At 38.5% G+C, this 25,825-nt stretch overlaps 3 protein-coding genes across 4 annotated transcripts; all 3 read left to right on the forward strand.

Moving 5' to 3' along the window:
* Nucleotides 1-207: 207 nt before the first annotated feature.
* LOC121953961 (Krueppel-like factor 11) lies at nucleotides 208-7,003 on the forward strand. The gene is made up of 4 exons (XM_042501248.2): nucleotides 208-395; nucleotides 2,006-2,275; nucleotides 4,196-5,150; nucleotides 6,252-7,003. Exons 1-4 carry the CDS (start codon nucleotides 357-359, stop codon nucleotides 6,545-6,547), a joined length of 1,560 nt encoding a protein of 519 aa, XP_042357182.1. The 5' UTR covers nucleotides 208-356; the 3' UTR covers nucleotides 6,548-7,003.
* Nucleotides 7,004-9,669: 2,666 nt separating this feature from the next.
* Nucleotides 9,670-13,197, forward strand: LOC121953984 (protein kintoun). Its single transcript, XM_088087827.1, has 2 exons — nucleotides 9,670-11,570; nucleotides 12,558-13,197. The coding sequence occupies exons 1-2, from the start codon at nucleotides 9,924-9,926 to the stop codon at nucleotides 12,942-12,944; spliced, it is 2,034 nt and encodes a 677-aa protein (XP_087943953.1). The 5' UTR covers nucleotides 9,670-9,923; the 3' UTR covers nucleotides 12,945-13,197.
* Nucleotides 13,198-14,832: 1,635 nt separating this feature from the next.
* Nucleotides 14,833-23,333, forward strand: lrr1 (leucine rich repeat protein 1). Of its 2 annotated transcripts, XM_042501457.2 has the most exons (5): nucleotides 14,835-15,423; nucleotides 18,066-18,164; nucleotides 19,264-19,516; nucleotides 21,032-21,506; nucleotides 21,593-23,333. In XM_042501457.2, the coding sequence occupies exons 1-5, from the start codon at nucleotides 15,241-15,243 to the stop codon at nucleotides 21,846-21,848; spliced, it is 1,266 nt and encodes a 421-aa protein (XP_042357391.1). In that variant the 5' UTR covers nucleotides 14,835-15,240; the 3' UTR covers nucleotides 21,849-23,333. The 2 variants fall into 2 exon arrangements, with proteins under 2 accessions (XP_042357392.1, XP_042357391.1); XM_042501458.2 differs by lacking the exon at nucleotides 18,066-18,164 and having other exon boundaries at nucleotides 14,833-15,423.
* Nucleotides 23,334-25,825: the final 2,492 nt, after the last annotated feature.

Raw genomic sequence — 25,825 nt, forward strand, 5'->3', positions numbered from 1 at the left:
GCTGACTCTCACGGCCACGCCCACCAACGGCCACGCACCCTATTTCCTCCAACCGATCGGCGAGCACGCACTGTTCACGCGCTCTCTTCTCTCGGATTGGCTGACGCTCCGCACACACTCAATTGTGATTGGCCGAGTGTTGCCACCCGCCAGTGCGTGTTGTGAGTTTTGTTTTTCTTTTTTTTTCCCTCCTCCCCATGTTTTACACACACAGCTGAGAGAAAAGGCAGCCAGTCAGAGGAAAAAAACGACCTCAACCCTACCCCAGCACAGCCAGCAGCACTGGCAGCCGCCGTCTCTTTGTTCTGTACTGGCTTTGACAACAAAAAAGTGAAATTTAGACATTTTTTTCATCAATGCCATCGCGAAAATTTAAAGAGATGGACTCAAACGTGGTAAGACATTTTCTTAAAAAAATTGTTACTTCATCTGAGGCGAGACATTTATTCCGCAGTAACATTTGCTTGTTTACTAAGGGATTTGATATTTCACTAAGTCATCAGCTAAATTTTTCAATACAGTCTAATTTAAAAATAATATTAACAGTAATATTGTTTTATGTCAACGTGCTAGTGGTGCCAGATTCTAAGTTTTTATATTACATTTATTTAGTCATTTTGTTAGTTATGCGGTCTTTAATAAGCAATAACCTGCATATCTATTTAAATTTGACTTTTAACAAATTCTGTCAGTGTAAAGCAAATGTTAAATGTGGTCGAGTTTTTGTGGAGGATCAGTGATATGCTTTGTTTACTGTAAATAAAAAATGTATTATAAAGTTATAACGTAATAAATGTACTTCCTGATGCAAACCCACAAATGGGGATTTCACATGGCTCTTCTCGGCAGCACGTCACTGTTTGGTCTATATTTGGCAATGGGAGGTGCCCTGGCTCTGAGTCAAAGGCAGTGCATGCTGGGCTGGGGTGTAGTCACCAACACCCCCTTTCTCTTATTGGCAGCAATGTGCAGTTAGGCTGGGAACTTTAGTGACAGAGCAGATGAAAACTGGAAGTAGATGTTTTCCACCCCTCTAAATAGATTAGATTAGAGCTTTGTTTGCATTTATGCCATGATCAGATCCTAGTCAAAGTTGAATCAACACAGTGAATCATGCCGTTTAAAGTAACCAAGATAACCCAATGATGTGGCAGTCTACTGAGTGATATTGGTAAAAATGTTATCACAATACACAATTTTCATATTGGTTGATATTGATAATTATCTACCCCAAAACTAATTAATTCTCGTCATTAATCAATCGTTAATTCTTTTAAGTTGAAAGGCTGATTTTTGCTAAGTAAAAAAATCATATGATTTAATTGTGGCTTAAATTGCTAATTATTGTCAGAACATTACAAACATTTGCCAAACAAGTAGGTTCAAAACAGTTCTAATCAAAATAAAGTTTGTAATAAACAGATGAAAAAAACATTAATTCTGAACACCCGCATGTCAAACTGTACAAAAACAAAAATCTCAACTGTGGTCAGTTCTTTCCGTGCAAGTTTTACACCCCATCAGTTTATAATTTCTGCCGTTACTTAAACAAAACAATAAACAAAAGACGGACTTTGATGACATGAAGTAGCTATGAAAGTGTGACGTGACTGAGCAGAAATAATCTTTACATATGTGTGAATGTATGACATTTTTATTCACGCTAACTTTAGTCACGCTATTTCATATCATTATATGAGGCAGGTAGTCACTTTAATTTACTAAAATATATATAACTATACAGCTACTGTAGCTAACGTTTTGTGGCGAATTCAGTCACACTAACGTTATCCATGGTCTAAACAATCATACTATAAATAACTTTATCCGCATGTTTAATGTTGATGTATGCATTAGTGGTGTGCGCACGCAGCGAGCCGTTTTTTGAGTGGTTGCACCACCCGGTGAGATGCATCTTGGCGTGACCGGCCCCTTATCGTTGTATTGTCCAGCCCTAATACTGACGTACTTTAAATGTCTTATTATTTATTTATTGTTCTTTCAGACTGAGTACATGGATCATTGTGGGTCCTATTCAAAGAGAAGGAGGCATGACAGCGAGCAGCCCTGCAGCCTGGAGTACACGGACCTTGAGGCAGCAGAAGCACTGGTGTGTATGAGCTCTTGGGGCCAGGGCCACCTTCTGAGCAGCAGCAGCATCAGGCCAAACCCCTGCAAGCCCAGACCTCTCACCCCGGCCTCGGACTCCTGTGACTCCCTCATGCCGCCAGAACTTCCAGAGCTATCGAAGGACTTTGTGTCTCTCTCCTCCCTGGTAAGTGACTTAACATGCTGTATTGGTGTCAAAACCGTTAAGAAATATGTCTCAGTCAAGTGACAACCTCCAAAGCTAAAAAATTAAGCCAACAGGGAGTTGCCAAAAACTGCAGTTCATCAACTGGCCACTTGAGGCTGGCTCCAGAACAGAGTCAGTCCCCATTAAATCCTTTGTTAACGCTTTTAAAACCGATTTCTTTCAAAACATGGGAAGACGGCAATGAGGAACGATGGAAGAAATTATACAAAAATTAGCAAGAAATTAGTTTTAAAAAGTACAAGAAAAATAACTGAAAATACTTAGAATAAAAGAGAAAGGTTTTATGATTATTCATTTTAAATATGTAATTATGATAATTAGACATGTAGTTTTTCTTAAGACATTTTCCCTTAGCTTTTACTGAAAATAAATCCAAATCTACTAATTTATTGTAATTTGTAGAACATTCTTACTAAGTTGCTAATTGCCTTTTATGTCATGATTTTAAAAAAATCGCACTCAAAGGTTGAAATACTTGTGAAAGGCATCCAGAAAAGTGATGTCGCTCCAGATTTTTAAGGGTTTGAATGTCTAAATTTACAGCAGAAATAAACATGTTTAAAGCCTGATACAAAAAGTATGGTTTTGGGCTTTATAGCTCATTTCAACATTCATGGTAGCTCTGCAAGGTTTTTTTAAAAAATATAACTCACTTAATTACATTTTATTAAGGCCTAAAGTTACGCATATTTAAGGTCGTGCTGCTGGAGTGACACGCTGTCTGCGAGTCGTTGTTACCCGTCAGTACATGAGTCAGATCCACTCCTCGTTCCTCCACAGCACCATCTGCTCATCCAAATATGGTCACTTCTGGCTCCAAAAAAACAAGACGGTGACAGCCGAAATGCAGAACAGCACTCCATAGACCAGTGGGTGATGACATGGTCGCTACTTGCATTATTTATACAGTTTAAAATAAATATGTGTCAACTTCTGGCCCTTTTTAGTAATAGCAGGCACTGAAGTCACACAAAAGCTGTAAAACCATTTAGATCACTTTTGTTTGATAAGTAAACATCCCTGAGAGTCAAGGTTTGCATTAAACCCCATAACCTTTTGATGTGTAAAGATAACTGTGGGACAATGGTCACTGACATCAGACTGAGGTGGGTGGAAAGTGCTGCAGGTAGAGCGTTGATACTGTAGGTTGTTTGACCTTCACACAGAGCCCCTCCTCTTAGAGGCAGGCTTATAAAAATCACAGTTTATAGCTTTTTATAGCTCAGAGTGATAATTATTCTTGCATGTACCTGCGTACCACCTGCGTGACTTATCTTTGCAAACACTTTCCTCTTTACAACTATCAAAACACTCCTTATTACGATGTTATTGAGGTATACGAAGTCCGCAGGAACAGCACCAGGCTTTGAAGCTAAATATACATAGTGGCCAAAAGTGGAATTACCCATGTTACCCAGGTTTGTCTAGTGATGCCATGGGGCCCAAAAAGACTTTTTCCCATTGTCTTGCATTGTAAAAAAGAGACGTATATGAATCAGTGGAAAGCATCAAAACCAATGCAATTCAATAATTAATAATAATAATTCAGTCTAATAACATTTGGAAATTAATTCTAGAAGAGATTCAATCATTTTGTTACGGAAAATAAAAAAGTACACTAATATTTAGAATTTTCTAAGGTATTTTCCTTTTTTTTTTAAATAATTCTTCCATGATTTTTTTTTTTTTTTTTTTTTTTTTTTAGAAAGTTACTTCTTGTAACTTTTGACTAATATCTTGCTAATTTTTGGACCATTTCTTAAGTTGCGCTTTGCTTTCTTCCCATTTTTATAAGGAATCAAACCAATTCAGTCAGGATTCAGAGGGTTAATACATCCATGGGGCACACTGGTTAATTCTTCGTCCTTCTCTTTCCAGTGCATGACCCCCCCTCACAGCCCCAGCTTTGTTGAGACGTCCAGCACTGCGCTCCAGTCCGGCTCCGGCGTGGTTGCGTCCTCACAGCACCTTGGGTCCGGACTCCATCAACCTGTCTTGGCACCCATTGCCGAAAAGACCCCCTCCCTCCCACCTCTCCCACAGCCTTGCAGAGCCACAAGCGTCATCCGCCACACCGCAGACAGCTACCCCTGCCAACACCGCATTCCAGTGGCCCCCAATCCAAAGAAAACTGGAGACTCAGTAGCGGCTACAGCGGCCTGCCAGCAGCAACAACAGCAGCAATGCACGACAAAGACTGAGCAGATAACCACACCTCCATCTCTTCCTGCCCCTCTCACACCCACATTATCCGCCTCAAAGACAGAGCACCACGCCAGTCCCTCAAACCCCTGTTTGAACAGTGTCTCCACCCCCACTCCTGTCAATAATCAACTGCAAAACAGCCCAGCCGTTCCCTCTGCTCCCACAGCCCTGTCCCCAGTCCCCAGCCCGCAAATCATCTGCCAGATGTTCCCTGTCAGCAGCCAATCAGGTATAATCTCAGCCTTCATCCCTGGTGCCGTTCAGACATCCAATACTGGGATTCGCACCGCCAACACCACACCCATCCTCCCTCAGCCCGTCTCAGCGAGCGGCGCCCCCGTCCAGCAGTCCCTCATCATGGGCTCAGCGGTGCCCCAGGGCACAGTGATGCTTGTTCTCCCTCAGTCCTCTGTGTCCCCGGCCCCACAGACTGTCATGACCCTGGGCAACACCAAGCTGCTACCTCTGGCCCCGGCCCCTGTGTATGTGCCAGCGGGGCCCAGTGGCGGTGCAGCAGCCTCAAAGATGGACTTTTCTCGCAGGAGAAACTACGTCTGCAACTTCACGGGCTGCAGGAAGACGTATTTTAAGAGCTCACACCTTAAGGCTCACCTGAGAACACACACAGGTGAGAGTTTACTGCATAGAGGAGTGTTTGGTTTGACAGTTGATACGAGCAGGGGCCTAGCACAAAACTCTCGGCCCCATGCATAAACACTATCTGTGAGCCCTCGCCCTTCTTCTCTTGACCCAAGTCTCTCTTACGCACTTTTGAAATTGTTTTTTACAACGCAGTTGGCTTTCTTTTCCTTTTTGGGGAAAAACATGATGGTAGATATTGCAGTAGTAGTATCTGTGACTCACTCAGCTCTAGCTGTGTTTAGAGACAAATCCCACTGCAGGCGTGGACTAAACCATTTGCAACTTTTACCCTTTGAAACCCTTTTCAGAACATGGGAAGATGGCAATGAGCAATGAAACAAGAAATTATCCATACATATATATATATATATATATATATATATAAAATAAAAAAATTAAAACAACACACAAGCAAACAAAAGGGACACGACCTGAAAAAGTGCTTAGAAATTAAAATTATTTTTTTTGCATAATTTTAAATAGCATAAGTAATTCTGATTTTTTTTCCCCCTATACATTTCCCCTAACTTTTTAAAAATAATTTTCTGAATCTACTAATTTCTTGCAATTGCATTTCTGCACCAAGTTGCTCATTGCCTTTTTTGCCCGTGTTTTGAAAGAAGTTGCACCAATTTGCTCAGTGCTCAAAGGTTTAAATATTTGTTAAAGGCGTCTGAAAGCAGCACAAGAAATGTGAAGTCAATCCAGGTCAAGTCAAGGGATGAAAGGGACCTCAGAGAGCTTCCACTTTTTTTATGCAAAGTTTAGTCTTTCAGCAAATTTATTCAGCCAATTTTAATTTAGTTATGGCCCTAATTACTTAGAAATTGGAAACTGCAAACAAACCAAATTTTTCATTCCAAGCTTTTCCCTTGGTAGTCAGTCCTACTTTCCCCCCCAGTACAATGACCCTGCTAATAACGATGTGGAATAATATCGGGTCACGCATGAGTGTTGCATCCTGTTTGTTAAACCTTTCTTGATGGGAAGAGAGCGAGCTCATTGTTATATTTCGGACACGACAGAGTGATGTGTAAAGTTTTGTTGACTGCACTGTGACTCACTTTGATGAATCTCCCTCCCTTAGGTGAGAAGCCCTTCAGCTGCAGCTGGGACGGCTGCGACAAGAGGTTCGCCCGCTCCGACGAGCTCTCCCGTCACCGGCGGACACACACTGGCGAGAAAAAGTTTGTGTGTCTCGTGTGCGACCGGCGGTTCATGCGCAGCGATCACCTCACCAAACATGCACGCCGCCACATGACTACGAAGAAGATTCCCTCCTGGCAGGCTGATGTTCGGAGCCTGAGCAAAATGCCTGCTGGCAAAACACCGCCCTCAAAACCTGGCCTCGCCACGCTAAGCATGCTGGTACCTGCAAAGTAGACAATGAACATCCCACCCACTCCCGAATAATACCGCAGGGACACATGGAGCAGCCAAGCACACATGGCTGCTGCTATTTTATGGGAATGAATTAAGAAACACATGCACTGGACTCTTTTCCTCTCTACTGCTCATTTGTACATTTTCTTTAAAGGATTCTTTTGTTTACTTTGATATAATTGATAATATTAATGCACTCTTGCCAAAGCCTTTGTATGAAGTTTGTACATTTTACCTTCACCTATTCTACAACACTTTCTCTTTGTGTTGATACTGATATATATGTGAATGTATGTTTCTTGTACTATGAAATGCATTTATTTGTCATATTTGGGGAAAAACAATGTAAATATGATTATTAATCATTAGTATTATGATTATACCGTGATTATATCTCCCTGTCTAACTTTTCATATTATTTAATACATATTTGTAATAAAAAAAAAAAAAAAGATTAAATGAGTCATTCTTTGTGACCTTTCTGATATTTCATGGAAAAAACAAGTGTGGGATCTAGGAATAGTCAGCAATCTTTCCCGGTTGTCTCATGCAGAAATGCAGGGCCTGCCCACATCCTCCGTGCGTCACACTGTGACTCCTCCACAACCACCACCGCCCTCTCTTGGTCTACTTACTGAATGAATTTTGGTGTTATAAAAGCGCTTTTGGAGAGACCATCTGGGGACATTGTGTGCTGTTCATTAGCTCAGAGCAGCATGAGTCAGCAGACAAGACAGAGAGTTGTTTGCCTCCCTTAGGAATTTATTAACTGATAATTTGAGCTCATTCAACACTGTCAGGTGGGGACGAGGAGGCAGTGGGACTGCTTTCATAACACACCACTTTTGTTCATTCAAAAATCTCTCCCTGGCATGGTATTATTTAGCAAACGCCATCTGCTCTTATGGCTGATGGCTCTTAGTTTTGTCATATGTATTAACAATGAGAGTAAAGCAGACGTACGCAATGAAATTCTTTGTTTTTTTCTCTCCAATAATGTCACACTATTATGTATAAAAATGATAATACTGAATACTCAGTTTAGGATCTAAAGATGCAAAATAGTGCAGCAGTTATACAGGAAGAAAATATAGTTTAAAATATATTGTTGTAGACAGGCAGGAGTACAGTAGTAAAATGCAGAAATTGCAAGGGACTGTACTTTATGTACTTTATCAAAGTGTGTTTGTGTGTGTGTGTGTGTGCAGGTTTTATCTTACTAAAGTTAAAAAAAAAGAGATATTACCAATATTTTTATGTATATATATAGCCCCCTATGTAAATAAACATGCTATGCAGTCATAACCCCTAACCCTAACCCTATGTATATGTATGTATATATATATATATATATATATATATATATATATATATATATACATCTCTAACTCTCTCTTTCTCACTTTCTAGCTCTCTCTGTCCTACACTATTCATCAGTGGTCTCATACCCAGTAACAGCACATCTCTTCCAATCACACAGTGAGAAATATGAACTGTTGGGGGTGCGACCAATCACCTCTCCGCCCTGCACACCCGCCCCTTTGCCTTACTGACCGACTTACTCACTGGCTGTGTGCCACCTGAGCGCAGATCTACAGCCTCACCTAGTGGCGGATTCATGTCATTGTGCTGAAGAACAAATAGTCTGTAATGTTTAGAGATGCGTAACATTATAAATGATCATAATGCGCTTTACAGTTGCAGCTGTACATTTGTATAAGGTATTTGTCAATACAACTTGTTATTATATAAGATTTTATTGATTCACACACCAGGGAACTCACTTGTTAGAGCGGCTCAGTGCAACATTAAACATAGAATAAAACATTTAAAAGTTATGACATAGAATACAAATAATATGTAGGCCTATACAGAAAAGGAGGATAAAGATATGATATAATATTTGCTACTCTAAATATACTTTGGAAAACAGAACAGAAATTAAACAGAATTAGGGAGGGGTTTTGTAAAAATACAAAATGAATGAAATAGCATATAAACCAAAAAGCTAAATAAATCCACAGTTCAATGAATGTATGCCATTAAAAATATAGTTTTGTAAAGTGTTTGCTGCACCCAATAATGTAATAATTTTCCCACAAATTTGATAATACCTGAAAATGTTATAAAGCTGCACTTAACCAGATGGACAATGTAATAAAAACCCACTAATATAATAACTTGACCAATAATGTGATACAATTAATGTTCTGACTGATATTAATACTGTAATACTTGTCAGGTATGTCTTTTGTTTGTTTTTTAAAATAATGGTGTAATAATTTTGCCAGATAGTGTAATATGTAAAACAAAAAAGAGAAGAAAAGAAAAAGCTTTCTTTTCTAGTGTGCAGGAATACAAAATATATAATATTGTTAATACAATTTTAACATTTTCAAATTAAGTTATAATCTAAGAAAAAGGTTAACCAAAAAACTTGCCTGACCAAAATAGTTGACAACCATTGCTTTAAATTAAGTATAATTTCCACACTCCTAGTGATGTATTTCCTCATATGACAAAGTTAGAATCACAATCAATGCATTAACAGTGCCAATACTGCCAAATTTCTGTGAGGACACAGACTATTTTCGTTAGTCTTTTTTGCCATCTTGTATATATTTTGGTCATTTTGTGTCTCTTTGTGGTTGTTTTGCGTCTCTTTGAGGATGTTTTCCCATCGTTTTCTATCTCCTTGCAGCAGTCCCTTTGTATTTCTATGTCCTATTTCTCTGTTTTGTTTGTTTTTGTCTCAGGATTTTCTCATTAAGAGCAGATGTGCGAAATTTGTTAAGCAGGGAAGACGTCAAAAAGGATACAGTCTTCAACAGCTGCGTGTTTGGTTAAATCTCAGTTTTATTATTTTTTATTTTTCACGTTTGTTTTCATAAAGGCCTGTTTATTTGGGGTGGGTGTTTGGGTTTTTTTTTTTCGTTTGAACGCGACTGTCAGAGAAATCATTTCAGCAAATCGGAGCACCCTGGACCATCAGACAAAACCAGTGAGTACAGTCCATAGACTGTATATAATCCTGTGTATCTAAAGTTAGCAAAGTAATTGCCAAAAGGGTAAATTTAGTAATTTCTGACGGATTCGGGGCGAGAAGATGTTTCTCGGGGAAGTGTTTCCATGGTGCACCTCCACGTTGCTATGGTTGCATTAACACAACTAGCATTAGGACGGCCCAACAGGAGCTAAAATACATGGAAATGGACATAAAACGACACAACATTGTGCTTTTTTCTTCCAGGACGGCTCGTAACATTGTTAAAATTTAGCTAAGTTCACCTCTGACTTTTTTTTTTTTAATTTTGTGCGTTTAGCTGACGAAAATTGTCGCTGACTTCTTCAATATTCCTCCTCGTTGGTCACTAGCATGGAGGTTAGAGATAAGATGAAAGATTTAAACATGACAGCGGATGAAATCGACAGACTGAAAAAAGCTTTTAAAGACGAGAAATTCAGGGAAATGCTGCGCGATTACGCGCAGGAGCTATCAAACCCCGAGAACAAGAAAAGATATGAAGAGGAGATCAAACTTTTGGAGCAGGAGAGAGGACACACTGTTGAATTTATCCACCCAGAACCGTTCAAGGCTCTCAGGACGAGTGTGAACGGAAAGCAGAAGTGTTTTATCAACATCTGCGCCAATGAAAAAGTTGGAAAGCCTGAATGTAAATGGGGGGAGTCGGAGGATGGCCGCAGAGGACAGTGTTGGTCCCTGCCTCACAGTCTGCACCCAGGGAGACAAGACACAGACCCCAAGGGGAACAAGATCATCATCTATGATGTTATTTTCCACCCTGACACCCTCCACATTGCAAGCAAAAACAAAGGATTTATGGATATGGTGGAAGGCACAGCCATCCAGGGCATCCAGGATGGTTTCAAAGTGACTCTGGATAAAAACAACGTGAGGCAGATGAGTACAAAATACAAAGGCACCCCACAGCCTTGTGTCATCCGCAAGCCAATACCTGGATATAAAGCCAAGGAGCGCTCAGATGACCCTCTTGCGTTCCCATATCCAGATGAAAAAAGACCCACATCGCTGCAAACTCAGCCCACAGAATCAACAAAAAACAGCAGTATTGCTAAATCTCAAAGCTTCAGCATGAAGCCCCAGAAAGAGCCTACCAAGCCAAACTACACAGTAAAATATCGCTCTTTTGTGGATCTACAGGACTTTAGGTACTCCAGAGACTCGGCCCAAAGCCCCAGACCCAAAGAGATAGTTGTTACCATCGACATGCCACTTCTGAAGGCGGCTGCAGACGCCAGCCTGGAGGTAAAGGAGAGACGGCTGCTGCTGGAGTCCCAGAAACCAGCCTACAAACTGGAGCTGCCCTTAGCCTACCCAGTAGATGAAGATAAAGGGGAGGCCAAGTTCAACAAACAGAGAGGACAGCTCACAGTCACACTGCCCGTTCTTCCTTCTAATGAAGCTTTTGATTTTTCCTTAAGGCCTGCCGAGACTAGTGTAGGTGATGATGACGAACAGCAGGGGAAAAGAGATGTTGAAGGGGATTTGAGGCAGCAGACAGAGGTAGAGAAAGGTGGAGAAGAGGTAGAAAGAGGTCCAGAGAAAGGAGAGGAGCAAGTGAGGGAAAGCCAAGAAGGGTCAGTGGGTGAGACAGAAACATGGAGAAAGCAGAAGGAGGAGGGAGAAAACAAAGAGGAAGATGAAATTGGTGTGGAGGAGGAGAACTTAAAAGAGCAGAAAAATGAAAAAGAAGTTGATAACCCGCAGAATAGGCAGCAACATGAAGATAAAAATGATTCTGGTGTAACAAGTTTACAGTGTGACACCGCTGATGTTTCTGTCAAAGAAGAAAGCTCACTGCCTGTTAATAACAGGCTTGTGGATTCACCTGAAACAGAGAGCAGCAATGTTTTAATCATTGCTGATCAACCAACCTGCGAAGGAAAAGAAGACCACTCTTGTTTGGAGTCAACGCCCGAAATTTCAGACTTCAAAGATGAGACTGAACAGACAAGAGAGAGTGCACATGGAAAGGAGAAGGTAAGTTCAAACCACACAAATCTTGACAGTTGTGTTGATGAGAAGGTAAAGGTATGTGTGAACAAACAAACCCATCTGCGACTTAAATGTTTAATTTCTCTGGGTTTTCCTAAGCACAAATCTAAAAAGAGAGAAAAAATCAGTCAAAATGCAAAAAATAAGTTTTTTTCTTATCATTCTGGACACAAAACATGATGTCCAAATGAAATTGACCTTTTGGATATAAAATGTCATCACTTTATCATTTTATTAAGTTAGACATTTGTGTAAAATTTTCTCACCATTAGACTATGAATTCTAATGAGTTGAGTGTACAATAATATTTCATATGGAAAATGTTTAATGCTTTGAAAACTAATGAAATTGGATGGCTTTCTGTCAAAAAATGGGAAGAAAAGACAAGCAACTTATCAAGAGATGGCCCAAAAATTAGCAAGAAATTAGTAAAAAGTAACGAGAAAATTAAAATAAGAAATAAAAAAGATATGTAAATGTAGCTTTCTAGGCATTTTCCATGTTTTTGAATAATATCAAATAATCGCCCCTTTTTCTTTATCAATATTCTGGTCTTTTTTTGTTCATCTTTTATTAATTTCTTGCCAAGTTCCTTGCTTGACTCTCCTTGCCAAGTTGCTCGTTGTGTTTTTCCCATGTTTTCCAACATAAATCTAATTTTCTGAAGTTTCAGAAGGTTAAATGCTTGTGAAAGGCATCTAAACGTTGCACAAGAAAATTGATGTCAGTCTGGGTGTTAAAGGGTTAATGAACACAGTGTTAACATTTGTCTTCATTTTTTTTTTTTTAAAATCCTGAGTTTTGACTGTTGATAAAATTGTGATTTTTCATGTAGGCCAGTCAGAACAAGTCTGGCATGTCCTTATAAATAAATAGATAATATTTATAATATATTTATAAAATAAAATAAATAGATAAATAAATAGCCTTCGGGCTCAAATGGGCTAAGCTGTCTGAAATTTTCTGTTCTAGCTGGAAACAGATGCTCTGCATCAACGATCCCGTGAGGAATCCCAAACTTGCATCTCAGCTAGCAGCCAGAACACAAAGGACTGCAATATTCAGGAGTCCAGCGAGATGCCTGCAACAGATGAAGCAAACAAGTCAAGCAGAGGAGGTTTAAGCAACAGGGTCGCCCTCTGCTCTGAGGAGCCCGCCGTGGGCTCAGTGAAGCAGGAGGACGTAGATGAAGATGACCTGCTGATACAGCAAATCTTCCACAACACGGGGCACGACAACAAACCGCCACCTGTGTTATTGAGGGAAATTGATAAAGATGGAAATGAAACGGTCATCAGTAATCATTTCACCTCCGCCGCGTTCATCTTGCAAAACTCTCTGATGTACGAGCTGGACTGAGGTGTGTCAGAGTCAGAGGAGGCTGTGAAGAGGTTTTCTTATATTACAGCAGGTTCACAACTTATACCAGTATGTGTAGTTTATCTGCAGTGTGTCAAAAATATTAAATAATCATATTTTCAAAACCCTGGCCTTTCTTTTCAGTCACTTAATTCCAGTTGTGCAATGTAACTACGTAAATTAGCCCAAGTGTTGTACTGAAATACAAAATGTGAGATTCAGATTAATAATAAAAATATGACCAAAAAACTAAATGTAATATTATAGATTAAGATAAATTATTTATACCCATCCTTGAAATTCACAAGCTCTCCAGCAGACTAAGGTTTATAAAATAATCAAAATGAGGTCCACATTTACCAGATGCAACATTAAAGTGATTCATATGCTTTTAGTAGGTTTAATGCTGATATGTTTGCACTTTCACTAATGGCAAAAATTGAATGTAGGATTTTTAGTTGTAAACACTGTGGTATTGCTACTTTTACTTGTGCAATATTTGAGTAATAATATAATTATTTTATTGATATAGTACTTTTGAGGCTTGAGCATTTTACAAAGTGCTTTCCAGATTAATTGATATACAGAATAAAAATTTCCACATACAAAAATTAAGAACATTAAACAGCACTGAGTCCATACATGAGCAGATTGAGGTGCAAGTGCAAAAATACAATTTCATACAAAAAATAAGTAAAATGTGGATGAGGAGGGTACACTCAATAAGCAGGTAAAATTAAAGTAAAATAAGTGACCATGAATACAAACAAATAAAATGCAGAGGAGAGAGATAATCTCATGTAAAGCAGAATGCCAATAAATGAACAACCAAATTAAAGTGCAAAATATGTAAAGTGCATTTAAAAAGTGACATGCATGGTGATACAAAAACATGCACAGTACATAAACATATTGACAACAGATGATGATGATGATGATAACAGATAAGAAAACTAACAGTGGTTGAAACTGCAGGCCAAGGCAAGACAAAACAATCATTAGTAGTAGTCTAAAATTGAAAATTAAATGCTATCAAATAGTAATATCAAGTATAGAGTTCTTCTTCAACCACTGATTGTTTATTGAAAAGAGGAGAGAGGGTTTTGTTTACAGAAATAAAATGATTTATTTCTGTATATTTCTATATATATATATATATATATATATATATATATATATATATATATATATATATATATATATATATATATATATATATATATATGAATAAAATTATTTATTTCCATATATGTTTTATCTAAAATTATGTTGGTATATTTTTACACTATATATATATATATATATATATATATATATATATATATACATATATATTATTTTGAATAAAATAATTTAGTCTCAGTAAAATTATTCATTTCTACGGAGCCCCTTAAGGGACATGGGAAGAAAAAATTGATGGGTGAAAAAAATAAGGATGAAAATTATTGCGGACGAAAATTATTATGAGATCTCGCAAAATTATTGCGAGAATGAACTGAGAATAAATTATTTTGTTCAAAATAATATATATATATATATATATATATATATATATATTTATTTTGTGTAAAAATATACTAACATAATTTTAGATAAAAAATATATGGAAATAAATATTTTTATTCATTTATATATAATATTATTTAGAAATATACAGAAATAAATCATTATTTATTATTATTATTATTAATTTTTTTTTTTTTTTCACCCATCCATTTTTTTTGCGAGAACTTTTGCGAGATCTCGCAAAATTATTGCGAGATCTCGCAAAAGTTCGTCCTTATTTCATTTTTTCTCCCCCATGTCCCTTACGCGGCTCCGTACATTTCTGTATTTTTTTAGACAAAATAATTTATTTTCCATGCGTGTGTTGCTGACTTGGTCATCGCGCGCTCCGGTCTAGAGTGAACGAGCGCTTCATGACGTCACTTCCCACGCGCGCGAGATCCTGCTAACGGCAGCTAACCGACTGACTGACAACAGAAAACTCTCCGGGACATTTTACAGTTTGTCTTGACAGTGTCAGTGTCACCGCAGCTGCCCGCAAAGTCCGAGTGTCTCCGCCGTCTGAAGAGTCTCCGCGGGTCAGACGCAGCCGCGGCTCGGTACGGAGGGCTGGTCCGGTTGTTGACATCCACGAAGAGGACGGATGTGTCAGTAGCTCCTGTACACTAGTAGCTACTTCTTCGCGGAAGTTTTTTTTCCCCTCTGTGATGCTTTTAAACCCTTAGTTCACTCCGACTCGGCATCAAGCCTGGATTTTTTTAAAATTATTTTATTTTAGTCGTTGTTTGCGATGAAGCTGCAGTGTGATGTCGAGGTGGTGAATCGGTTGCTCCCCACGTTTGGGATGAAAAGTCGAGGGAAAGGGACGAGAGCGGTGCTGTCCATCGGGAAGCATTTGGACAAGACGAGTCAACGCTGCAACATTTACATGATGATCTGCACAGCTAAAGACAGAGCAGGCTCAAAGTACAAGGTCAGTGTGTGCTGCTCTGATTGTCCATGCTGCACTGCTAATATTAATATGATTTACTTTTAGGGTGGGTCTGTTGTTGTTCACCAAGTTTGGCTGATTGCACGATTTGAAGTTGATTTAGTCAGATTTAGGTTAGGATATTTCATTCATAACTCAAAGAGTATTACATGGCCAGATAACTCTTTGAAACCAGAGCAAATTTATCTGATTTCTTTTGAAAACATGGAGGGGAAAAAGGAGCCAGCAGCTGGGCAAGAAATGTCCCATAAATTGCAAGAAATTAGAAAAAAGAAACAAGAAAATATCCTAAAAAAATAGTTGGTTTTTTTTTATGGGGGAAAAATACTTTTCAGCACTTTCTGCAGATCATTTTATTGTTTATTTTTTTAATTTATTTTTAACCTGTATTTTTTTCTTTTTCTTGTCCTTTTTATATTGTCATGTAATTTTCTTATAACTTTTTTTTTTACAAATGTCTGCTAAGTTTTGGGCCATGTCTTGTTTAGTTGCTTGTTGTCTTCTCCTCGTGGTTTTGCAAGAAATCAAACCAATTCTAGCTCAGGTTTCTAAGGGTTAAAGTCTGGAAACAGCAAAGTAGCCTCATCAAACAGTACTCCTTAGACTCATACAAGTTTTTAAAACTTTAAGGGTTTTTAAAAGTTGAAAAATGGTTGCATGCTAAATTTTCTGTAAATTTATGTTCCTGAAACATGCAGGTGTATTTTTAGTGTATTAAATGACTATTTCTTTTACAGTTGTTGTTCACAAGACTTTTCTCATTTTAGGGGCTGTGTTTTATTTATCAGAGGAGAGGAGGTGCTTATCTTTATCTTGACCCTCTCTAATGCTACAAATATTTTTCTTTGAGCCTCCCTGAGTGAGTGGGTGAAAATGAATGACCCTCCACTATAAATAGCCATATCCCATGCTTCATGGCAATGATACATTTTGTCATTTTTTGTGTAAAATGTAAACATGTCTTCCAAACCCTCTTGTGGAGTTTGGGTTTCTAAAGGGTCAAATCAAAAAACAAAACAAAACAAACAAAAAATGTATTATCTGAAGTGCCTCCCCCATTTAGCATCAGCCCGTCCCCTCTCATAAATAACAGTCCCTGACCCTCATCACACAATAGCCATCATACTCATATAAGAATAAGATTTTTTAGCTGTTAAAAGCAATGCCTGCAGAATAAAGTTCCCTAAACATGCAGGTGTATTTAACAGTCTATTTAGAAGTATTAAATTACAGTTTTTTTTCTTTTCTTTTTTTTTTTACAGTTGTTTTTCACAAATCTTTTGTCAGGGTTATTTGTTGTCAAACAGTTACAAGAGCTGTTGGTCTCATTGAAAAACTTGGGTCACAGAGTCCCTCCAGCAATGCAATTTAGGTATGCATATAAAAAGAAATAATGTAAAAGTAACAGCAAGAGACACTATATACAAGGATATAAAGCAATGCAAGGTAAAAAAAAATGATAATATATAAGATAAATAAAACAGAAGTAAGTGATATTAATCAGTAGTTGCATTTATTAAGATGAATTCTGAGGGTGCATGTAGGATTTGTTTATATGTCAGTGCCACCATAAAGGCAGGGGACTGGCCCTCTTTTATAGCATGCATTGTTATCTCTTTTTTTAAAACAGAAAGATTAAATTCACCTGAATCAGGACTTTGGTTGACTCAAAGAGCAAAGTTTGCATTTTCAAACAATGAGAAGAAAAGCAAAAGAACCATTAACTCATGTATCTTCATCTAGTGGGTCAGACATTTACACATAAACATCAACTCAAGACAATTAGTGTGTCCTCCTCCTCTCTTTTATTGGTGTTGTGTGTTTAATGAGTTACTAGTGTTGTCACTGTTGTTGTTTGGCTTCTTAAACTATAATTCTAGAAAAGGAAACTAAAAAGGCCTAACAAACTTTTGCACACTTTAACTGTATGAAACACAAAATCTACAAAAATGTATTCCCAGATTCCTTCATTTGATACTAAACATGTTGATCAGCTTCACATTTCTTTTTCCAAAATGAAACCTAAATTGTTCTTTTTTACTTTTGTCCTTTTTTTTTGTAATTTTTTGTAATTGTTATATATATATCCATATATATGGATTTCAAGCAGTTTTATGTGTGAGCCAATAAAAATAAATAAATAAAAATAAAACAGTTAATCCAGTGTCACATTATATGGAGCATTTTCATTTCTACAAGGACATCCAATTTTCCTGCTTCGTTCCTCTTAGCTTTAACAATAAGTACGCTTTCATAGACAGAAAATAAGTTGCCCATGTTACGTTACTTGTCAGATCTTCTGCGGACGTTTCTTTTTTTAGATGGATAGTATGAAACATTGCATGACAGTATGTTTGATTCTCAGTTATGTCAATCTCCTGCTCCTTTTTTTTCCTAGATTGGAAACCCTCGAAGTCGTGTTGTTTTCATAGTTTCAGATGGTTGCATCAGGTGCTCCTCTAAATCTTGTCATTTAAAGGACGTAGCTCTGCAAACATACAAACTTTCCTGTCCACACTTGTTGAAACAGTGAAATCTCTCATGGTTGGATGATAATGCGCACCCGCCCTGTTGTTGTGTCATGTATTTTTCCGTCACTGACAGTTGCCAACTTTCTCTTTCAGCTGAAAGACAACATAGAGAAGTTCTTCACTTGGTTTGTGGAGGAAGGCAAGGCCACTGTGAGATTAAAGGAACCTGCTGTTGACATTTGTTTGAGCAAGGTACGACAACCAGCACGGTGTCTGAGTTTAAACGTGTCTGTGAGTTCAGGCCTGCTTGTTGTTGTTTTCTATCCAGAACAAGATTTTCAGGTTCATGATGATGCAACTTCCTTGTTATTTCCTTAAAATTTTCCACAAGAGTCAAACTGTCCACTTGCTCATTTGTCAACCAGACAAACACAGTCGGTTGTTTTGACTGCAGCTGATGCCCGGACAGTCACCATAGCAGCCTCATTGTTTGCAGTCGCTGTAAAGCCCTCTCGGCTGTTTTGAGGTCAGGGGTGACCTCTCACCTAGATTCTAACATAGTTTTATGTCATGTTGAAAGAAATGTGCTCACACACCCACAAACTAACAGATTCCCCTTCATGCAGGCAAACACAGGAAACAGAAGTTCCCAAATTGTAGGAAATGTGTAAAAAAAAAAAAAAAACTCACGCAAAGGGATAGTTCTGTTTTTTTTTAAGTGGGGTTGTATGAGGTACTTATCCATTGTCAGCGTATTACATACAGTAAATTTCCGTCAGCACGCTCTCACTTTGGAAAGCCGTCTGACACAGAAGTTAGGCAATCTACCGCCATGGATAGAGTCAGCAACGATATGTATGTCAGTCACCTAAAAAAAGTCCCACGTAAAATAATTAACGTCAGTTTTAGTGTTTGTTATTATTTGGTTTTCAGAGGTTTCCCTTAATGTCAGACAGCCTGTTCCGACGGAAAAATAAGGCTGTTATATCACTTTCAAAGCCAGACTTCTTTTAGAAAAACACTAGAGCTGCCCCTTGAAAGTCGGGGGCTTGAATCATCAAGTTTTTTGGTTGGCGGTCTCTTCTTTTGGAGCACTGGATTGTCCCGGTATTCACAAAATTGTGTCTTACACGCTGAGCCACGCACACTTTTATTCCCAGCAGCAAAAAAGCACATCATGTTCTTTCAAAGGAAGTGTGTCAAGTTATTTCAGGCCTGTGAATTTAGGTTAGATATTCTAAGAAATACGGTCAAACACGGCCACCTGAGAAGACACCGTGAGTCTGTTTTTTTTTTGTCACCTGTTTAATCCATGAATCCACCGGTAACTTTTTTATTTACTCATTCATAGGCTGATTCAAACAGTTTGAAGAACTTCCTCTCAGCTGCTCGTCTGGCACACAGGGGAGGTGACGCGAGCAGCCTTCCTCTCTCCACGCTCACTCCGGTTCGCGCCAGAGACGTAGAGCAACCCAAGAAGAAGCTCACCATCGTCTCCAAGAAGGACTACCCCCTCACGTCCAACTTCCCCTACTCTTTGGAGCAGCTGCAGGTCTCCTACTGCAAACTCTCGCGGGTGGACATGCGGATGCTGTCCCTTAAAGGTAGAGTGAGACAGTTGTTGGCTACACACTTAAAAGTTATATTCAGGGTTTCTGCCAGCGTACTGCAAGCCAGGTGGCCCGCCCTAAATTGACCCCCCATTACTGTGGTTTAAAAAAAACCTACAGCAGCCTTGAGAATAAAGAAAAACACCTAATATTACAACTGACTGCACATATAGACACACAACAAAAGTGAATTTAACTCAAGTCAATGAGGTAAGCTTGATTGTATCATATTGATGTAATCAGTTCTCTAAAGTTTGAGTGTTTGACGTTGACGAGAAAGTTACAGTTTGTGAATCAGCAGCTGACATTTGCATTTAAAATGAGTGAGCCTACAGGATGTTAACTATGAGGAGTCAAAACTCCACTACAAATCATGTTACTAATGTCAGCCACTTTTCTTTCTCCTCTCATCCCCTGTGGGACATTAGTAAGGCTGTACCCAACTTAAAATGATGCCAGCTGATTTGGCTGTTCAATGTGAATATTTGACGTTTTGTTTTCCATAAAAACTTTAAACGAGGCTCAGCGGGACGTTCGGTGTGACAGCGGCACTAACGTGATGCAGTAAACAAGCTAACAGTGCTGTCGACTGTCACTAGATATCAAAGAGACTTTCATATTTATATTCGGTGAGCTATAATCTCCCCACTTCTAAGCAGAAGATCAGCCTCTCAGTGCCAGCTATCTCCTCCGTGCTGCGACCATGGATGTATGAAGAAAACACAGGCACTATAGGGGCAGCTGCTTGAACCAAAGAGTAGTGGGAAAGTCAAGAGTACTCACTCTGCAGCAAAATCTGGAGACCAAAATGTCCCCAGAAATGCACTGTACAGCACACTGTGTAACAAAAAACAAAAAAAAACTGACTTGAAGCACACCCCCACACCATAAACACCAAATCTACATTATTCTCCACATGCATAAGAGCCCAAACGCTGCTTTTTAAACATAAAAACCTTCCTTTAATTGAGCTTTTCTGCATTATTAACATCAAAATCAAAACAAAATCTGTTGCTGGACCCCAAACATACTTGCCACCTGGCATAACAACTTTTCTTGGAGAACACCTGATATTTTGGCCTGCACTGTGTGACAGCTCTCGATTTACATTCTACATCAGCACTTTTTTTGCTTTTGTTTTTATGGAGAAAATAACAGAGCATTGATAAGACTGATAAGTTTTAGGTTTGATGAGTTCAAAGGGGCACTACATTGATTTTAGATTTGAAGATCAGCTTACTCATCAGGAGGAGTCCTGCTCAGCCTGTGAAAATAGTTGGATTTGTGTCTTATTTGAGTTTAAGAAAACCTTGATGAATTGCATTATGGAAAATGACAGATCCACTGTTTGATGAGCTTGGGACAAAAAGGTAGAATATGTTGACTTTGACTTTTTATCTTTTTATTTTGAACATTCTTTTTAAAAATTGACCCCAACTTCATGTAATTGCAATACTAAATAGCCTGATTACACCTTGTAAGTTGTGGCTTTTTTCTTTGTTTTTGCAGCTCTCCGCAAGCTAGACCTCAGTAACAACCACATCAAGAAACTCCCCGCCACCATCGGTGACCTCAGCTGCCTCTCAGAGCTCATCCTTCACAACAACCACCTGGAAGCCTTCAGCCAGGCGCTCTGCCTGTCCACCCTGCAGCGGACGCTCCAGGTCCTGGACCTCAGCCAGAATCGACTGCAGTCCCTCCCCGCTCAGTTCTGCCAGCTCAAAGAACTAGTGAACCTCAAACTGGACGACAACGAGCTCGTCTGTTTGCCGTTCCACGTCGGCCGACTCTCTAAATTGAGATTTCTGTCAGCGGCGCACAACCAGCTAGCTGTGCTGCCCAGTGACTTCCGTAAGCTGAGTCTGGAGAACCTGGACCTGTTTGGGAATCCGTTCATCCAGCCGAACCCTCTGGACCACACCATGAAACTCACATTCCCCCTGTCGCTCCAAGAGTTGGCTTCCAGAGCCGTGGCAAACCTCAGGTTACAATTAAACATATCATACTGAATCTTCTCTGGTTCCTAGCAGAGCAAACTCCTAATCGTATCCTTTCTGATTCTCCTCGCAGGTTACCATACGGACCTCACCTCCTCCCTGCCCACTTGTGTCGGGACCTTGAAGTCGCCAAGACCTGCGACTGCGGCCGTGTGTGCATCAGTTTCTACATCAAGACAGCAGTCAGCATGAACCTGCACCAAGTCTCTCACACGGTGGTCCTGGTGGACGACATGGGGGGCACAGACGCTCCGGTGCAGCAGCACTTCTGCTCCCTCTCTTGCTACTCTGAATTTTTAGACAACTCCCTCCAGAGAGGGATCAGATGAGGAAGAACTAACTCTTTGTGTGACAATAAACACGCCAAATTGCTGTGGATTTTTGCAAAAGGTTGCAAATTACCAGACGCTGTTGGAGCGTACAGGTTCCTGGGAAAGGAGAATATCAACTGACTGATTAACCTTTTTAAAAGTGCTTCAAACTGCCTGTTTTACACTTCTATTCTACTCAAAATGCACTTCTCACTGAGCTGCTCCATATGTAACTGAGCGGCACTGACTTTATGGAATAATAGCAGCAACACTGACACAGAATGACAGTTTGCTATCGCTGCTGGTAAGTGTCATACACCGTGTTCTTCCTGCCCCCTGGGGCCCTTTCACACCTCCTTGTTTGGTCCAGACTTTTTATTTTGTTACGTGAAATTTTCCATTCCAAAAACCTTTTTTTCTGACAAATCATGGAAAGTTTTGGCAGGCTGTCATCATGAGATATGAGATGGTGTTGGTAGCTGCGGCCAGAGTAGAGGGGAAATTAGCAGTTAACCCTTTGAAACCTGGATCAACATCACTTCTTTTGTGCTGCTTTCAGGCACCTTTCATAAGTATTTAAACCTTTGAACCCTGAGCACATTGGTTTGATTTATTTTGAAAACATGGGGAAAAAGACAGTGAGAAACTTGAAATGTCCCACAAATAGCAAGAAATTAGTAGATTTGGATGTTTTTTTTTAAGCTTAAAAAATGTCCATGGAAAAGGGGGAAACCTAGGGAAAATTGTTATAACTATTAACATAATTACATATTTTGAATTATGTTACACAAAATTATTATAATTTTAAAACACTTTTCTTTGTTAATTTCCTTGTTTGTTTGTTTTTGTTACTTTCGTTTTTCCTCTTTTTCATTTTTGTCTGCTATTTCCAGGTACCTTTATTTTACTTTTTTTTTTAAAAAAAACTTAATTTCTTTGGGGTCATTGCTTTCTTCCTATATTTTTCAAAGAAATTAAGTCAGTTTGCTCATGTTTCAAAGGGTTACGTTGTGAAGTGGTGGTATGTTCAGTTTTAGTAAATGGGGAGAGGAGGAGACGACTCAGAATCAGAAGGAAAAAACTGTATGAAGCTCCATAACTTAGAACATTATTTCATGGCAGGATTAGAGAGAGGCGATGCCAGAGGACGGGGGAACAGCTCATGTCGGTGATGACGGCAGGACGTAGGCATGTTGTGTGTAGTTCCTCAGTGTGCTTGCAGAAGTGCGATGTGAAACCCAAACTAACTGGATCAAATGTAGAAAATGTAACAAAAATGCGGACCTTGGTTTGGACTTCCTGGTGTGAAAAGGTCCTCAGAGCAAACTGCAGTTTCTCCTACTGACCTACTTGGGGAATAAAGAAATTAGATGAGTTAGAGTTTTTTCCTGAACACAGTGCCTCAGGGTCTGCGAGCGTTGGGTAAAGGAAGATTTACTGTGCTAATGACCCACATTTTTTATATACATGTGAAAAAAATTAATAAAATAAAAGTATTCATTATGTTGTGCAAAGCAGTTTATTCTGGGGCAATGAAATGATTCATGTGCCGTGTATTTGAATGAGGCAGTGATGAGAGAAATACTCAGATCCTTTGGGTAAATGGAAACTATGTCGGAGTGACTAACAGGGACAACAACTTCTTAAATTGCTCCTGTATTTAGTGAGTACTGCAGTGAATGTAATCCCTTTGCACAATTGTGCACCATAAAATTTCTCATTTTTGCCTTTGGCAGGCTCAGATTGTCTGAACACATCATGACCCTACTGAGAAATGATGCCTTTGTTATTGTGACCAAGGAGAAGTCTTTATTCTGAAATATCGCGAAATGCGACTTTTTGCTAAAAAACAACAGTGGAAACATTTGTGAGCAATCAAGAGAGTTGCAAAGAGTTTGTTGTGTTGGAGCCAGTGCCATATCTGAGTATTCAACAATCTGGAAAAGTCTTCTAGATTTTACGAGACTTTTCCTTTAGCAGGATTTGGTTACACACACTAAACAGAGGGACCAGATTAAGGTTGCAACCATATAAGATTTCCTTGATACATTAACCATCTCAGAAAATATTGTGGTGTCAAGATATTACAGAATCATGAGTATTATCTGTTACAATGACCCTTAAGGGAATAAAAACAAAGTTAAACCAAAGTTTTATTAATATTAAAACTTGAAATCATTTTTTAAGAATTAAAGTATGTATGTATATGTATCAGTATCAGGTAATTTATTTGGAGTAAAAAGTACTACATGAACCTCTCAAATGTAGTGGAGCAGATGTATAAAGTAGCAGGAAATGGAAATGCTGGTGTGGATGTCGGCGTCACATGACTGTTGGATGAAGGAGCACAGCTGAGCGCTCCCTGAAGCAGGAACAGGTGGGATAATTGAGCATCTGACGCAGGTGAGTGTGCTGACTGACTGAATTCATTCACTGTCTGCCGTTCGTTTGAGGAGCTTCTCTTTGGTCTCTGTTCCTGAGTGCACCCAGTTAAGTAGATTTTTTTTCTCATTTTTTTATTGTATTTCAAGCCATTGTTTATGTTGGCACAGTGAAGTTGTACATCTGGTTACTAATTTGAATTATTATGATATAGTAAGGTAGAAGAACGTGATCTATATTTGTACTTTCACCAGCAAAAGGTCACTTAAACTGGGAGCAATGTGTTTTTACTTTTAATCCAAACCAATCCGTAACTGTTTCTAAACTCTTTATGGGCTCAAAGAGTCAGTAGCATTTCCATTCAGTGTTGTTTTTCCCATCCATCCATCCATCCATCCATCCATCCATCCATGCACTTCATGGTTTCCTCTACAGACCAACACACTTAGAAATGGTGTTTGATTTCACTTCAAACCTGATTTATTTCTATTTTAGTGAGTATGATTTAAATTTTGTTTCATATTTATTTTCATTATTACAACCGAGATCCTCCTCCTTGTCAGTGTTTTGGTTAGATTTATCTCTAAAAAAATAATCTATGAAATCCTAAAGTAAAGAGGCAAAATGAAACCCCAAATGTACAGTTTACATTTTGTACAAACTTGTCATTTGCAAGCGCTTTAATCATATCAAGTGTTAATTGTAAACAGAAATGTATCTGGTTTATCCATCCAATAATTCATAAATAATTAAATAAATTAAATAATTCATTAGGCTCTATTGTTCACAATGGTGGAAAGTTACTAAGTACATTTACTCCAGCTATGGTACTTGTATTCCATTTGAATATTTACATTTTCTACCACTTTATATTTCTTCAGAGGTAAGTATTGTTCAGATTAACGATAAAAATGTATCTTATTTTGGGGTAAGAAAAAAATTTCTTAAACTAAGTATAAACTATAAAAAGGCCAATTAAGTTCAGTTCCACCTTTCTCAGCTGCAATATTCAAATTTTTGTACACTTTCTAACCTAGGATTCGAAAGGTGCTATATAAACAAAGTTTTACTTACAAATTTAATGTACACAATAGTACATCAATAATTAGGCTATGATATAAATTATACTGAAATGGGCCATTCTGCAAAACTGTGAGAAACAACTGAAGCTTTTCCCCCTTTTTTTGTCAAAATACTGTTGAATGTACTCATAAAATATATCATACACATGATAATAAATGAATACCGTTCCGAGCAATTGTGACATCTAGTGGTCAGCTGCAGGAAAGACTTCCCCAAAAACTATCCCAAGGAGATGCATTTTACTATTTAAGTGCTAATTATTTTCAGATTCAGATTTTTCATGTTTCATGGTCATCTTATAAACATGATGCATTGTTATAGATAAAACTGCTCAGTCGTTTATTAGGAAAGGCTGAACACATAGGCTACATTGTTCTTTTCTGTCAGTGGACTACGATAAGAATATTTTGTCTTTTTATTTATGCAGATATATAAGAAAAATGACAAACTAAATTCCAAATCTTGCATTGATTCAAATCAATTAATCATTATGTATATATATATGTATTTTCCAAATGTCTTTTGTCAAC

This window comes from Plectropomus leopardus, chromosome 14 (assembly GCF_026936395.1).
Source record: "Plectropomus leopardus strain MGB_pleo_1.0 chromosome 14, ASM2693639v1, whole genome shotgun sequence".
In the NCBI taxonomy this organism is placed as follows: Eukaryota; Metazoa; Chordata; class Actinopteri; order Perciformes; family Serranidae; genus Plectropomus; species Plectropomus leopardus.

What these genes read in the sequence shown, in the direction of transcription:
- LOC121953961 (XM_042501248.2), top strand. Translation starts at nt 357, where the DNA reads ATGCCATCGCGAAAATTTAAAGAGATGGACTCAAACGTG. An exon ending in AAGAGATGGACTCAAACGTG is followed by an intron (nt 396 to 2,005) that starts GTAAGACATTTT and finishes TTGTTCTTTCAG; the next exon opens with ACTGAGTACATGGATCATTG. An exon ending in TCACCTGAGAACACACACAG is followed by an intron (nt 5,151 to 6,251) that starts GTGAGAGTTTAC and finishes TCCCTCCCTTAG; the next exon opens with GTGAGAAGCCCTTCAGCTGC.
- LOC121953984 (XM_088087827.1), top strand. Translation starts at nt 9,924, where the DNA reads ATGGAGGTTAGAGATAAGATGAAAGATTTAAACATGACAGCGGATGAA. An exon ending in GTGCACATGGAAAGGAGAAG is followed by an intron (nt 11,571 to 12,557) that starts GTAAGTTCAAAC and finishes TTTCTGTTCTAG; the next exon opens with CTGGAAACAGATGCTCTGCA.
- lrr1 (XM_042501457.2), top strand. Translation starts at nt 15,241, where the DNA reads ATGAAGCTGCAGTGTGATGTCGAGGTGGTGAATCGGTTGCTCCCCACG. An exon ending in GAGCAGGCTCAAAGTACAAG is followed by an intron (nt 15,424 to 18,065) that starts GTCAGTGTGTGC and finishes TTTCTCTTTCAG; the next exon opens with CTGAAAGACAACATAGAGAA. An exon ending in AGAGCCGTGGCAAACCTCAG is followed by an intron (nt 21,507 to 21,592) that starts GTTACAATTAAA and finishes TTCTCCTCGCAG; the next exon opens with GTTACCATACGGACCTCACC.